We start from the raw sequence: 16,918 nt of genomic DNA, 5'->3' as shown, positions 1-16,918 counted from the left end.
ACCCAATTTTCGACAGTTTTCAAGCATAAATCGGCCGATATAGCTGCAATTTCAAGTTCGTTATTCGTACGAAGTTCATAAATCGTCGCTGCCTTGTTGGCATAGACCATAAAATCGACGTAGTCTCACAGGAAATAGGCCAACGTCGTCAAATCGCACGACTGAGGCGGCAAATTGACTGGGCCATTTCGTGATAACATGTTCACTAAACATGGTTTTCAATAAATCGATTATGACATTCACCTGTGTTCCTGTTGGAACCACATATTGTCCAAGTCCATAATCCATCCAATTCGGGCCAAAAATATTCGATTATCATTGAGCGGTAGCGATTCCCATTCACAATAACGTGCCGATCTTGATCATTACGGAAGAAGTACGGCCCAATGAAAACGCCGGCCTATAAACCGTAACTTTTTCGGGATACAATGGTGACCCCTGGAGCACGTGTGCCACAGAGATGCCCATCACTTGAGAACGACGTGTGAGAGACTGCTTTAGGTCTTCCTCAAAGAATGCGCTAGCGGTAGCAATATTCTCGATACTACGGGCACTTCTTTGTCTCACTATAACGGGAACATTTTCTACTGTGCCTGTGGATTCAAATTTTTCCACTAGACGCACAATTGTTGATCTGACAGAACGATCATGACGACCATAAATTGGACGTAGCGCTCTCAAACTTGACTCTCCACTGTCTCCGAATTTCGGAAGAAAATTTTAGTAATTGCGACTCGTTGTTGGATCGTATATATTCCCATAATGAAATGAAAAATCTTGCTGAAGGGAAATGTCAATGTGTCGTTTGCTGTCCCCAACGGTAGCTTTTGTAGCGTCCCTTTTGAAAAACCCTTTAGTTCGAAAGCAGTCCGTATGTGTGATATACATAGTTATTTATAGAGGACCTTTTAGTGACATTCAAGTGACACACAATTTCGATGTGGACAGTGCATGTAAAATACCCTAAACCTTCATATTCCCACGCCCTCACTGAACCGCCCTTTCCATTTACACAAGTTCTTGATAAAACTCACCACTTATCACTTACTAAATAGTCATATATCAGTAATGGCATATTTATAAGCAAGCAAGTATAAATACATATTTGTTTTATAATTAGGTGACAGTGATTGCAAATTATCGCATCAGATTGCAGACATTAGCATTGCCGGCGCCTAGCTCATACACAGCCACAGACAGGCATATAACACTTTCGTTATCTGGCACCGGCAAACTGCAACGAAAGACACACATAGTCTGTATATGTGGAGTGTTGCATTATCACCGATGAAGTGTCGGGCGTAGAAAATCACGCAATGCAATTGTTTACATGCTCACATAGCTGTTTATTCATATGTATGTATGTATGAATGCATTTCGACTGGAATCCGACGCTGCAATGCGTGGAGTAATCGAAGAAGCTGAGCTGATCAAGTGAGAGTAATTGATTAAGAGAGCGAGTGATAAAGCGAGTAAAATAGTGAGCGTTAAAGCTTAGTAGTGAAGAAATAAGTGATCATTTTTATACCCAACGTCAACATGGAAAAAATTTTGGAAATGTTAACAACCCTTCGGATTTTTACAGCTATCGAGATCGGTTGACAAAGAACTGTTGCAAACTCTAGATCCATGTAATTGAAAAAACTTCACACTTATATAGCGCTTTTAACCGAACAAAACGCTTTTGAAGTTTCGATAGCGCTATACAACGTGAAGTTGGTTGTTGGAGATAGAAATGAGAGAAAATACAATGAAGAAGAAATATTTCAAGATCAGATTAATCATCAATAAAAGCAGTAACTGTGAATTTCCAGAGAAAGCTAACATTTCAAAGTCAAACCGCAAAGCGTCAGACAACTCTCTGTTTGTAGAGAGCGGCGCTTTAACCTTGACCAGATATTTAATTTATAGTCTTCGAAATTTAATTTCTGAGGTTGATACAAATAAAACAAAGTATCTCAGATGGTTTAACAAAACTTTATATATGCCGTTAGATATTAATATTATAACAAAACAGAATGAGTCGGCATGAATTCATGAAACATCTGCTGTACATGATGATTCAGCTATATTGGAACCAATAAAAAAATCGAAACAGATCGTCGAAATAAGACATACATACATATATACACTTTTAACAAGCAGTAATGCTTGTATTTGAGAGCCCAAATTATCTCTGGAAGGTCACGATTAAGCAAAGAAGCATGTACGATCGTAATAACCGATGAAGTAGCTCTAGGAGTATTCAGGGGAATAGTTCGGAAGGGATTACACAAAAATTACGAGGCTTTAGACACGTCGCTATAACTAATGTGGACGCTCCAGACTACATACATACATAGTCTTCAATACGATAAAAGAATGTATATAATTATGTATATATTAATCACGTGTTCTGCATAAAACACGACATTTAGAAATGCAATCGCGACTCGCTGAAAGATCAAAACTAAAATTTCATTACGTGTCTCCTAATAAAAACCAAAGAAATATGAACCTGTAGAAATAGCAATTGGAATATTTAGGAGAAGTTCAGAAAGGGTTTCACCTTTATAACCTATTACGGATGTATGTAGACTCTTTAGATTGCATATAGAGATGGACTCGAGTAAATTAGTCATAAGTGTCTCAATATTTTCCTTGGAATAAAAAGCGAAGAAACAGTAACCCGTAGAACTAGCACTTGGAGTATTCAGGAGAGAGGTTCACCCAAAGCTTCGCGCAGCTTAACACAAAAATTAACGCCTAGGTCACGTCGCTAAAACGGATGTAGACTCTCCAGACTACATGCCTTCAATACGATATAAAAGATAGTAATAAGAGTAATAGAAAGTCTCGTTCTCTGACTTTAGAACTTTAGAAACCCACGATTAGAAAGATACACTAGAAAGATGAAATGCAGCATTTTAGATTATAGCCCTTATTAAGAAGAAGAAATTCGTAAGTACCAAAAATGCGAAGTATAGCAAAGACTCGAACCACACGTAATCTAGAACGTTCCAAAAAAATTTCGCCTGATTTATATAGTCGATACTTGTAAAATCACCTGTTTTCTCACCTGCCAACGCTGACTGTCGTCTTCATAGATATTGTACGTGTATGAGTAAGTTCTACTCTCTTCCACAGCACGCACGAGCGCCCACAACACGCCAACCACCAATAGAGCGTACGCGCAGAGCGCGTTATCACTTGACCAAGTTTACTGTTATACACACAAAGCGCTGAGTAGGTGGCGACACTGCGCTGCCTGAGCGATGCCACCACTTGAGTCAATAAGCAAGAGCCGCCAAGATCGCCGATCGCAGCAAGCAGCATTCAACCAGAACGAGTGAGCGTATATCTGAACGTAGTGGAGACAGCTGAGCAAGCGAGTAGAGAACGTGTAAAACGGTTTAAAACTAAACTGCCTTGAGGCCAAGTCCAACAGTTATAAACGAAACTCTAATGAGCAAAGTGTGCGATAGAAACGAGGTAAATAATTGTGGAAAAAAAGTTATGACAAAACAACAGCAACAATAACAAGTGCTAACACAAAACGTAGTAGCAGTGTACCTATATGTATGTTAATGAATGTGTTAGAAAAATTTATTATACTAGATATTCAGTTATTTAGTTGGCGCGCGAGCTGTGAAATGACGATTTTATAAAATATACGGATAAAATAATAATAAATTATCGGTCTGAAGTTCACGTTTTATACTGGCAGTAAGCACGTCAAAAATTTTTGTTTGAAAAGTGAATTTGAAAAAATAAAAATAAAAGAGCAATTGAAAAAAATTTAAAAAAATTATAAAAAAAAAATTATAAAAAATATTTTAAATAAATATTTGCAATATTTCCGAAGTTTTTTTAAAAATATGCAGTGTCTTTGTGTTTAATGCGACGAATTAAAGTTAAAAAAAAGTTTGTAACTGCTATGTACTTACATTGAGCGCCCATATAAAACCATAGCGTATAATGCTGGTACGTGCTAATTTTACATATTTTGATAGCAGCGTCATGGGGTTTTCAAAGCTAAAATATTGATAAAAAAAAATAATAAAAATTATAATAATTGACGTTGAAACTGGCTACAAATATATATAAACAAAAAACAACGAAATGTATGTGCCTTCATTAAATTGTGTATAAGTTAGTCGGTTTGATGTTTAAATGACAAAAAAACATGCAAATATTTAAACTCAGCTCAATAAAAACTCACCGATATACTAAAATAAAGCACACTAGAACGAAACAAAAACAATGAAAATGAGAGCAAATTAGTTGAATATAAATTCTATGTGTTTCAGTCACATATAAGTAGCACGAAAAACGGTTTAAGGTGCGGTATAACGGTTATATATTTTGAGAAAAGTGAAAAGCTGCTGAAAATGTGTTAATAATATATATTTTTTTTTGAGTTCCTGGAATTTATTTTTTTCTTGAGTAGAGTAACTGAAGGGTCTTATAAATATTTTTTTGAATTCATGGAAATTTACTAATTATTTTCTGAAATAGCTAGGGGTTAAGACTAACTTGAGCTCCTTTTTGTGAGACGTGTTAATTATCCGAAAAAGAAACCCTCTATATTTAATTCAGAAATATCAGAGAGATCACTGAGGTTCTCATATTTGGTATCTGTGACCTTAAGAAGTTATAATCCCATTTTTACCACTTTTGGACAAGTGTTGCCACACCTTGAACTAGCAAGTGAAGTGTATATAATTTAATACGATTCTTATAGATACCGACAACATTAAAATTTTGTCATGTTTTTGGTTTTACCTCAGAAGTGATTTACATGCATAATAATTTTACTGCGGTTTTAACATGTTAATTAAACAATAATTCTGATCTATGCATCTTTGATCAATTTACGAGTAATAAAATCACTAGAAAATCCAATTTTAGGAAACTCCCTTATCATTAATATTCTGCCATAATTCCGTTGCGGTTGCAGTCGGCAATGAATTGCAGTGAATTTATAATACGAGTAATAAATATTAATTTTAGGCGATGATTTTACATCAGTTATGAGTAGGTTATCAATGCAAGCAAGGGTCGCTTTTTGAGATCGAAAATGAAATCTTCGAGGCTTAATAAAAATGCAACGATTCTTCGGATTATTAGAATTCAACACATAAGCATGTTTGGTTTTCTAAAGTGCCACATTTCGAACAAAAATGCTAAAAACGAGCTTTCACACATATCGAAAGCTTACAGTAAAAGCTTTATGAAAGCTCAAAATGAAAATTATTTATTTATTTAAGGTTCATTGATCAAATTGTGTAGTAGTACTGTCTATATTATTATTAATGACATTTAAAGCATAGTGTATATCACTTAAATATCTCGAACAGAAATATTTTGGTGAAATTTTATTCTAATATTCCACACAACTTTACTCTTGAACAAATTATGAAACAGACAAAGAGAGATGAAATTCAAGAAGATCCTTTTGGTAAATATGCCTTCAATTTAATAACTCCAATTGTGTTTTAGAGTTCGAAAACTCTAGAAAGGACTTAGTTATTCTGCTTTATTTGAATGCTGTCTAGTTTGGAGTTATGATTGTACAGTTGAAAATTACTATTAGATGAAAACTATTTTAGAATACCATTAGAAGTAGTACCGATAACAAAAACTTGAGTGACCTGAACTAGGGGCGGAAAAAAGAGAAATTATTTTAGAGTTTGATATAAATACTCAAAAAGCTAAAAGAGCTTCAAGAGCTTGAATATTGCCAAGACCGATCTTTGCGCAAAACAGTGCCATTATGTAATCTCACTTGCTTATATTGTATTAAAAAATAATTGTAAATAAATATTTATCAACTTAAGTGATGTATATAATAGCTTTTTAGTACATATGTATGCACATATTCGTTGAATATTATATAATATAGCTTCGTTAACAGCTGTTTCAGCACTACACCGACAATTACTTAGTACAACTTTATTTATTTTCTTTGTATTTATTTTTATAAGCATACAAAAATATTTTACGCAAGTGCTCAAAACAGCTGTCACCACTAAAAAGTGCAGACTTTGGAAAAACACGTTGAAAATATTTTAATTTTTAGTTTACTTTTATTATTATTTTTTAACAGCGAACTAGTGAAGATTTTTTGCAATAAAAAGCATTTTATTGAATATAGTTTTATTGAATATTTTTTTTTACTTTTTTATAGCATTTTTCCATTTGAAATATTTGACACATTTGCGCATACCGCAATCAAAACAAATAAATTCGCAGGTCCAATAGTCTGCTACACGTAACCGAGTGCGCAAAAAGTACGTTTACAGCGGTGATTTGCAATTTCTTCGAAATTTTTTTATTGAATTGTTTTAGGATGCAGCTGCCATGTAGAAATTATGGTGTGAGCAAATACATGCAATTTCGCACATTTATTTATTTGCATGCAGAAAATATAAAAATATAAAAACTACTATGTGTGCAAGGAAACCAGTTTTCACACTCAGCAGCAACACCGCTTACGCCCCTGCGTTGCCACACCTTTGATATGCACAATTGCTTAACAAATCTCATTCGGTGCTAAATGCTTTCAGCGCCCTTTTTTATTATTTTAATTCATTCGGGCTTCAATTTTTTGTTTCTTTTTTTTTTATTGCATGGCGTTAACGCCCAAAGTGCGGCCAAAGATTTTAATCTGCAGGAATACCAAGGATCGTCACTGTTTTGCTGTAATGTGTTGTTGTTCTTTTTTATTTGCCGCTTGTCGCACGCTCAGCTGCTGCCAGCCAGAGGCTTGGCAAATTCCGTATTTTTGTGCTTTTTGCGCGCATCTTAATTCAATTTATTCGCTTTTGCAGCATTTCCATACAAAATTCATCATTTCTCTCTGCTTTAACCATTTTCGTGGAATTCGAATTCGAAGCGCAATCATTTCAATCCGCAAATATTGGCATACGAATCAAAACCCCCACTTATTTGTAGTTATTTTTAAACATTTTTCGCTTACAAATTATAATTTCGCCTCGCGTTGCACGTGTGCGGTCTGGTGTAGATAATTAATACCGGCTGGCAGTTCATTACACCATTTAATTGTATAGCATTGACAGATAGCAAACGCTGCATCTGCTGACTTCTACGTGTCGATATGTTGAACTTGTAGTGATAGCAATCCTTTTTTGTTTCATTCCGAATTAATTGAGAAACTGAGTTATTCAGAAGGTTGTAAGGCTGTTTCCCATAGCGAAACCCAGAGTAGACTATAAAAGACAGTCCTTTGAGAAGAAGGGTTAAGAAGCATTGATCACACGATCAGAGATCAAGCCATAATTTAAGTCACTGATTCTGATTAGAGAGACCACAAAAGATTCTAGAATAAATACAGGTGTCTATTGTTGGTTTAACATAAAATTCCGCTAATTTCACTTATAAATAATTTATAATTGCAAATGCAATGCAAAATTAGAAAGCAACAGTTATTCCTTAGAAAAAATTAATCTGAGGATAATCACTTTGAGTATAATTACTTGTTGTAATTATGATGAGTTGCCTGATGAAATAATTGTACCTTTAGAAGATGACAAAATACCGATTACCGTATACTTATGTATTCTTATTACATTATATGCCTGCGGTTGCGGTGTCAACGAATTAATTATTCATTTAAACGATTTTGTGAGAGAGAAATCACAAACAAATTGAATTCAAGGAATTTAATGTAATGTTCAATGGTACTACTAGGTGCGGAAAATTTAATAGAAAAATTATAAACTACTCCTTTTTATAATAAATGTCATTGTCGGTCTTTTACATATGTCTCAGAATAAAGACAAAAGACTACTATGTGTCTTGTGAATTTAATTTAAACTTACTTAAACTTACAGATCAGCTGCTAATTTTTTATTATTTCCGTTAAGCCAATCAGCCGAAATCGTGTAGGTATGCGAGAACCATTTTTTGATACGGGGGTGTTCAGAACGAGTCAATTTTTCCGAGCAGAGGGTGTCCATAACGCTGGCACTCATGTTCTACACAATATTTTTAGCTTAAAATTTATATTTACACTGTCGAAATATGCGTTAATAAATTATTATAAACTTAAGGTTCTATCTATTTACTGATAGTAGAAAAATAATTCTAACAAATCCTTATGGGATCACCGCTTTCCGTAAAATTCACTCCCATTGAAAAAATAACATAAGGCTGGAAAAAGTAAGGGTGTTCTCGTTTCGAAAAAACTAATTAATTTGTTTCTCTGATACCATGGCCATTTGTAACTAATACCCTTCTTAACCTCTTGTTATATAATTCATCGAGGTTCTCGTATTATTTATGGGGCGAATATTATCCAAGCATGATCATTTCTTAGCGAAGTAGTTTTAATTCGATATTCATTTTATAGCAAAAGCCTTTTGTATTTAAAAATTCGGATAATCGATATAATTCAAACATCCACAATTTGCTTCTTACAATGGGTTTAACCCAATTACCTATATTTTGAAATATAGACTCTGGACTCCTTCCAGGACTTTTGAGCTAGAGAGTCTGTATCCATTTGGTCACGGTTTCCTAGTCGTCCCAATCATTGTGTTTTAAAAGCTCACGGTTGTAGCTTATGCCACATTCACTATCACCAATAAGTAAGGGTTTAAAAAAGTTGTTCTGGAATACTCAAGAGACGGCTAATCGCATGTAGTCTGTACCAGTTATGGATATTAGGACTGACATGAGAGATTTTGAGACACCTTAAATTTTACACTATCCACTAAATCCAAATTATTATTAAACTTTTTGTCAAGGATAGTTCTATGTTGGAATTTAAGGCTGGTATTATTTAAAGAGCTCATCTGGTTTCAAAATAGACCACATTTTGCGTTTAAGTCATCATTCACCTGACTGAGTAAGATCTTTTATAACATATAATTAATTAAATTTGCATGTGTTTTACTAATAGAAAATATATTACTGTGACTTATTTTGCAAGGACTGCGGACCACTTAGGAAACCGCCCTAAGACCATTTGAGGATTAAAGCCTGTTTTCAAACTTAAAACAAGCAATACTTCTTTCTGGCTACTTAGAAATGAAGCGAATATTATTAAAATGTAAGGACTCTAACTTAAAAAAAAGGTTTGTTTAAAGAATGTGTCTTGAATTTCCCAACAGAAAATCTAGAAATTCACTTTAGTTCGTTCTTAACTTGTTAAGCTAGATTGCATATGAATACTAGATTCGATAGATGTATACGGTTGAACAAACAGTTCTCTCTTCTAAGTGAAGAATAATTGTTTAAGCAACAGTTCAGCAACACAAACCCGACTATTTTAAAGATTCCAAACTTAGCGTATTGAAATGAAGTTTAGCACAAAACACAACTTAATTGAGTTGGTAAAATGTAAATAACTAATTCGCCGACATTCAACGATCCGCAATTCTCTACTTCCTCATTTTTAAAGGTCATCCAAGGGCATAGACATAATCTGAATTTTCTATTCAAACTTTTTACTAAAGAATCTTCGGCATCAATCATTCACTATTCAAACTCTAATAAACAAACAACATACACTTTGACAGCTAAAATGTTGCCAATGTTGTTGAACATCTTCAGTGAAATCTGCTTCCAATACAGACTTCTCACTCCCCAAAAAAAAAAAAACAAAACAAAATGCTAACAACTCTATTTAACGGTAATTCGAAAGTGAAAAAAAACGCTGTTTAGTTCAATGCCTTGTTGGCCTTAAATAATTGGCCAAAAAGGGGGGCACACGCAAAAACCGCTGCATGCAACAATGTGTGCAGTTTGTGTTATTTTCCGCATTTAGAACAGACACAAAATACTTGTTTTAATCGCTAATAAGCACAACAACAATAGCAACCACAACAACAAATTGAGTACAATGAAGTATGAAATTATATTGCTGGCATGAGCGTGGAGCGATTACATATTGTTATTATAGGTCAGTGCGTTTCACTTTCAATGCGCTGATAATGCCAAAGACTAAACAAATCAAGCGTTAAAACAACAATAACAACAACAACAACAAATACATATTGCAAGCTTGCGGTTAGCTGTGTGTGTTTGTGTTTTTTCGCATGCTGCGGAGCAAGAAACAACCAATTCATTCATAAACAAAATCTAAATGAGTAGTAGAAGTAGAAGTAGAAAAAGAAGAAGAAGCAGAGCAAAATGGAAATGCACAAAAGTTAATAGGCAGAGTTTTGCTATTTTAAAATTATCAAACAAGGCAAAGAACGCGAGCGAAAAAAAGTGAAGTGGCAGCGCAATGCAGGCAATGCAATGCGGCTAAATGTTTGTATGTATGCACGCTGTTGATAGCGCAGCGCAAATGTTGCAATAAAAATAATAATTTACAATATGAAATGAGAAAATATGAAAAAATGCAAAAATGCAATGAGAAACATAAACAACTTTTAAACCTGACATTACTATGCGTTTCTCGCATCGCAAAAAAACGCTGCGCTTCAATTTATAAATAAATTTGCCGACGGAGTCAACGATGGAGTTGCAGCCAGCTTGGTGGCGGCAACAAATTGATGTGGCAGCCGTAAGCGGGCGGACAATGTAAACAAGCAATACCAATTGCCACAATAATATTTTAATAAGAAGCGTTGAAATAGAAAAGAAAAAAGCGTCAAAACAAAAACAACAAGTAAGGGACTGCTAAGTGCGGGTGTAACCGAACGTGTTATATTTCTGTAATTAAGAAGGCTCAAAAGGAAAATATATGGTATGAAGACTAGACCAAGGTGTAGACCGATTTCTCTACCATATTGAATATAGTGAGTGAGCTAGAGGAAGGTTTATACCCCAGAACATGTTTCCATAAAATTTTATTATGAGAACACACAAGTTGACCAATATATTCGGCACAAAAGACACCTGAATAGCGAAAATTATTATATATAATGTAAGAGACCTGACTGAGGACCTGGACCGATTCCACTCATTATCGGCACCAACCTATATTATATACATGACTGTATATTCACTTAGTTTTGCAAAGATATCTCACATATTAACCGATGTATACAGTTTAAGGACCACTGGAAAATCTATTTTATTTGAATTATCCATCGGGGCCTTGAAAAATTACGACATTTTTGATATGGATGGAATATTACAGATTTATTTCAACTCTGTATCTAACTCATTCAATTTTAAGTGCCACAAACAACCGTTATATTAGATTGGCAAATGTCTCCCTTCCGCCTTTTTGTCTTTTGAATTTCGTGGTTTCGCGGCTATCTATACAGCGCTACAGAGCTCGTATCTGGCAATACTATATATCTTTGAACGGTCTTGACATAACCTACAAAACGACGCTATGGTTTGGATATTGCGTTCAACAGTTATAGACGTGTAAACATGGAGTTCACTAACGCCGAAATTCGCACTATTTTAAAGTTTTCCTTCGTTAAAGGCAAATCCGCTAGAGATCACTTCGAACTGCGGAGGAATGGTTTCGACGATTCAAAGTGAATACCGATCAAATCATGGAAAACATCGAGTTAGACCGACATCTCGTGACATCGCCTAGGAGATGGGAGTTAGTCACCAAATCATTTTAAAGCCATCTGCAGAAGGCTGGATACACAAAAAAGCTTGATGTTTGGGAGCCGCATTATTTGGCGCAAAAAAACCTTCTGGACCAAATCAATTCCTCCGATATGCTGCTGAAACGGAACGAACTCGACCCATTTTGAAGCGGGTGACTGGCGACGAAAATTGGGTCACATATCGTCCCAAACAGTGGCCAAGCCGGATTGACAGCCAGGAAGGTGGGATTGGAAGGGAATAATCCACTATGAGCTGCTCCCATATGGCTCGATGCTTAATTCTACCATCTACTGCGAACAACTGGACCGCTTGAAGCAGGCGATCGACCAGAAGCGTCCAGAATTGGCCAAAAGGAAGGGTGTAGTGTTCTACCAGGACAACGCCAGACCACACACTTCGCTGATGAGTCGTCCGAAACTATGGGAGCTCGGATGGAAGGTTTTATCGCATCCATCATATAGCCCGGACATAGCACCTGTTCCTGTCCATGGCGAACACCCTTGATGGTGTATAGTTGAAGTCAAAAGAGGCTTGTGAAAAGTGGCTGCACGAGTTCTTCGCAAATAAGGAGGGGGTCTTCTACGAGGGGGGTATTATGAAGTTGCCGTCTAGATGGAAACAGATTATCGAAGGAAACGTCGCATATTTGAACTAAATCCGATCACGGTAACACTTTTTATAAAGCATTGAATAAATAGTAAAAAGGCGGAAGGAATATATTTCCCAACCTATATGAACAACACTATTTCACTCTCTGTGCAGCATGTTGCGAGAGTATAAAAAGCAAAATGCAAAAACAAAAGGAAATTTCAGCGAAGAAAGCAAAAAACGCGCGCTGACAATTGCAATAAAGGAATGTAATAAGACGATGAAGTTGCACACATACATACATACATACAAACATAACCACAAGTGAATGAAAGAAATGTGGCCGCGCGCAGTAGGGCTCATGGAAGACCATACGACTCCCTGGCGGGAAAATTTTTGCACTTTTGTGATAATGGCAGCGGCTATTTTTGCTGCGATCCTTGAGCAATTTTTTACTATTTATTTTGCGTAAAAAATTTAGTTTATTCGAACTATTCATAACATCTGCTAGTGTGGCTCCACATGAGTGAAGGCGGGTTGCTGCTGCTCGCAGCGCCGCTGGCAGCAAAGTGTGTACAATGCCAGTATACCATATAGTTCTTTTGTAACCCCACTATTCGCTTAATGATAAGTAAGCGTTCAGCTATTTACACTCAAATTGCGTATTCGATTATGATTCATGCTTTAATTGCCCACATACATACATAGAAATGTAAACACAAGTGTAGTACGTGCAATAAATACGCAATAAATAATTATTTAGTGAATTGCTTGGAGTTGTTACTACTATTGACACAGTATTTAGTCATAGGCATAGGCATGGGCCTTCAAAAACACTACGTTTGTGCGTCCAATATACGCTTAATACCATACTAAATATTTCTGACAGCCGCTTTTGGATTATCAATTGAGTTGCTTAATGAACATTGACTTCGTTTAGAGTCAACGCACACAATGAAATAAATATTCTTGCAGGCCGAAGCACACATGCATATATAGACACATGTAAATATGCAAAAACAATAATAACTTTAATTTATTATTGTATTTACATAAATGCAAACACAACATGCACACATCTATACATACAAGCACAAACACTCCAGTGTTCGCTGCAATTGCAGGCGTGTTCAATTAAAGTCGGCGAAGTGCAAAGCGCCGCAAGCAAATACCTTCTAGTGATTGCAAAGTTAAAGCACTCGGTCGAGGTCGTCCCTTGGATTTCGAATGCAACAATGTTATTTATACACATATACACAAGTAGATTGGGTCTGTAAATACTGCAGAAGGTATAAATACTCATATTTATTGGAGTCTCCAATGAATACCTTTATGATTCTATTTTATTTTCTCGCCGTACACTCTATAAATGTAGTTACTTCTCAAAATTTAAAATCGATTTTTATTAACAGGAAGTACGTAAAGTCAAAATTCGCCTGAGAAAAAATGTAAAATTATAGAAATATAGGACCGTTATAGCCTTTTCACACTGGAGTTAATTGATCAATTACCGGCATCAGCTCGATTACAACGCTGATTAAGTTAGATTTACCATACAAGATAAAAATCTACATTAATTTTTAATTTAATTTTAATCGACTTGAATTTGAAATGCAACTCTGCAACAAAGACCGTATTTGTAATTATATATACGTTCTTTATCTGCGGATTGTTGTTCATGTTACACGACGGTAGATGTCGCTGCTAAAGAATAGCAATCAGCTGATGAAATTTACCAACTTTTTATGAAAAGCAAAAATAACAAGTAAGGAAGTGCTAAGTTCGGGTGTAACCGAACATTTTATACTCTCGCAATTTATTTATTTAACTTTATTTATATTAATAATACACAATTTGACCCACATATTCGTCATTTATATTGTATAAAGTCCATTGAAAGTTGGAAACCCTAATATTAGGTTAGAAGCACCGAGGTCCTCTTGTTCGATATATGGGGCCTTAAAAACCTATGGTCCGATTTCGGCGATTTTTAGAATGGGGCTGCCACACTATTAACATAGTATTTGTGCAAAGTTCTACACCGATATCTTCACTAGTACTTACTTTATATATTGTAATGTAAACGATTCAGATTGTCTTCAAAGTTCTGGTATATAGGAAGTAGGCGTGGTTGTGAAGCGATTTGGCCTATTTTCACAACATATCATTGGGATGTAAGGAAACTATTATAAACCAAGTTTCATTGAAATCGGTCGAGTAGTTCCTGAGATATGGTTTTTGACCCATAAGTGGGCGATGCCACGCCCATTTTCCATTTTGTAAAAAAATCTGAGTGCAGCTTCCATCTGCCATTTCTTATGTGAAATTTAGTGTTTCTGACGTTTTTCGTTAATGAGTTAACCCACTTTTAGTAATTTTCAACTTAACTTTTGTATGGGAGGTGGGCGTGGTTATTATCCGATTTCTTTCATTTTTGGACTGTATTAGGAAGTGGCTAAAAAAAACGACTGCACAAAGTTTGGTTTATATAGCTCTATTGGTTTGCGAGATATGTACAAAAAACTTAGTAGGGGGCGGGGCCACGCCCACTTCCCCAAAAAAATTACATCCAAATATGCCTCTTCATAGTGCGATCCTTCATACCAAATTTTTTTCTTAACTTTATTTATAGCTTAGTTATGGCACTTTATGTGTTTTCGGTTTTCGCCATTTATGGGCGTGGCAGTGGTGCCAAGAAATAAGTGTGCCAAGTTTCATCAAGATATCTTAATTTTTACTCAAGTTACAGCTTGCACAGACGGACGGACGGACGGACGGACAGACAGACATTCGGATTTGAACTCCACTCTTCACCCTGATCACTTTGGTATATATAACCCTATATCTAACTCGTTTAGTTTTGGGTGTTACAAACAACCGTTATGTGAACAAAACTATAATACTCTCTTTAGCAACATTTGTTGCGAGAGTATAAAAATGTATAACAGCTGATCGGTTATTGAGTAGCCGGTAGTGTGAAGGCCAAAAACTGGCTCAATTAATCAATTAATTTTGCTGTGTGAAAAGGCTATAAGGAAGAAAATATAATAGCAAATATTTTTATTCATAGGTTTTGGACCCTCGATAATATTATATAGGTTTACTTTTCTTATATTTTATTATCCATCATCGAAAGTGGCGAATCGAACAAGTAATTGGTATGAATCACATAAACTGGAATAATCACATTGAGACTGTAGTTGAAACGGTTATACTACTGAATTTATCCATACGTTCTATTCGATTCTGTATCTTCAAAAAATGGCAAATCGAATACAGAACTGATATAATAGACTGGTATAATCATCAGAGATAGTATAAGAAAATGGTTAAACGGCAAAAGGGTGCATATACTCTCTATATAGTTACTTTTAAATTCAATTAATTAACTTTTAGTATGAAAGATTGGTATAGTTTGGCAAGACCTAAAATATTTTTAGCTTTTACGAAGTTTTCCGTAATAATATACATATGTGAGGCCTAAATTGACCCAATTTCAAATTGTGCTATCAGATAAGTCTCTTCTTGAATAAGCTTAGGAATTATGAGATCTGCACAAATATTATTAACTTCTGCGAAGCTTTATTTTTAGAAGCAATTATTGAACTATACTTCTTCTTCTTCTTAACTGGCGTAGAAACCGCTTACGCGGTTATAGCCGAGTCCACAACAGTGCGCCACGCATCTCTCCTTTTGGCGGTTTGGCGCCAATTGGTAATACCAAGTGAAGACAGGTCCTTCTCCACCTGGTCCTTCCACCGGAGTGGAGGTCTCCCTCTTCCTCGGCTTCCATCAGCGGGTACTTTCAGAGCTGGGGCACTTTCATCCATTCGAACAACATGACCCAGCCAGCGTAGCCGCTGTCTTTTTATTCGCTGGACTATGTCTATGTCGTCGAACAACACATACAACTCATCATTCCATCTTCTGCGGTATTCGCCGTTGCCAATGTTTAAGGGACCGTAAATCTTCCGCAAAACCTTTCTCTCGAAAACTCCTAGTGCCGTCTCATCGGATGTTGACACCGTCCACGCTTCTGCACCATAAAGTAGGACGGGAATGATGAGGGACTTGTAGAGTTTAGTTTTTGTTCGTCGAGAGAGGACTTTACTTTTCAATTGCCTACTCAGTCCATAGTAGCACCTGTTGGCAAGAGTGATTCTGCGTTGGATTTCAAGGCTGACATTATTATCGGTGTTAATGTTGGTTCCTAGGTATACGAAATTATCTACAACTTCAAAGTTATTACTGTCAACAGTGACGTGGGAGCCAAGACGCGAATGCGCTGACTGTTTGTTTGATGACAGGAGATATTTCGTCTTGTCCTCGTTCACCACCAGACCCATTGGCTTCGCTTCCTTATCCATGCGGGAAAAAGCAGAACTAACGGCGCGGGTGTTGTTTCCAATGATATCGATATCATCGGCGTACGCCAGTAGCTGTACACTCTTGTAGAAGATTGTACCTTCTCTATTTAGCTCTGCAGCTCTTATAATTTTCTCCAGCATCAAGTTAAAGAAGTCGCACGATAGCGAGTCACCTTGTCTGAAACCTCGTTTGGTATCGAACGGCTCGGAGAGGTCCTTCCCGATCCTGACGGAGCTTTTGGTGTTGCTCAACGTCAACTTACACAGCCGTATTAGTTTTGCGGGGATACCAAATTCAGACATCGCGGCATAAAGGCAGCTCCTTTTCGTGCTGTCGAAAGCAGCTTTAAAGTCGACAAATAGATGGTGTGTTTCGATTCTTTTTTCACGGGTCTTCTCCAAGATTTGGCGCATGGTGAATATCTGGTCAGTTG

General features: G+C 36.1%; 2 protein-coding genes across 13 annotated transcripts in view; one reads left to right on the top strand and one right to left on the bottom strand.

Moving 5' to 3' along the window:
- LOC105212012 (uncharacterized) overlaps positions 1-16,918 on the bottom strand; it is a 463,761-nt gene that overhangs the window by 421,501 nt on the left and 25,342 nt on the right. For all 5 annotated transcript variants that reach the window (XM_054232153.1, XM_054232157.1, XM_054232154.1 and 2 more), the window contains exon 7: positions 3,927-4,014. The gene's annotated coding sequence lies outside the window, so the exon portion shown is untranslated. The remainder of the gene's footprint in view (positions 1-3,926; positions 4,015-16,918) is intronic.
- Positions 3,261-16,918, top strand: part of LOC105212013 (vascular endothelial growth factor A) — a 37,017-nt gene continuing 23,359 nt past the window's right edge. Inside the window, exon 1 of one of the 8 annotated variants that reach the window (XM_054232171.1) lies at positions 3,261-3,471. In XM_054232171.1, coding sequence (XP_054088146.1) covers positions 3,445-3,471 — 27 coding nt within the window. In that variant the 5' untranslated portion in view covers positions 3,261-3,444. The other 7 variants (XM_054232161.1, XM_054232162.1, XM_054232170.1 and 4 more) reach the window with 7 other exon arrangements.

Source organism: Zeugodacus cucurbitae, chromosome 5, assembly GCF_028554725.1.
Source record: "Zeugodacus cucurbitae isolate PBARC_wt_2022May chromosome 5, idZeuCucr1.2, whole genome shotgun sequence".
Lineage (NCBI taxonomy): Eukaryota > Metazoa > Arthropoda > Insecta > Diptera > Tephritidae > Zeugodacus > Zeugodacus cucurbitae.
The sequence above is the reverse complement of the archived record's forward strand: the minus strand, read 5'-3'. Positions and strand labels throughout refer to the sequence as shown.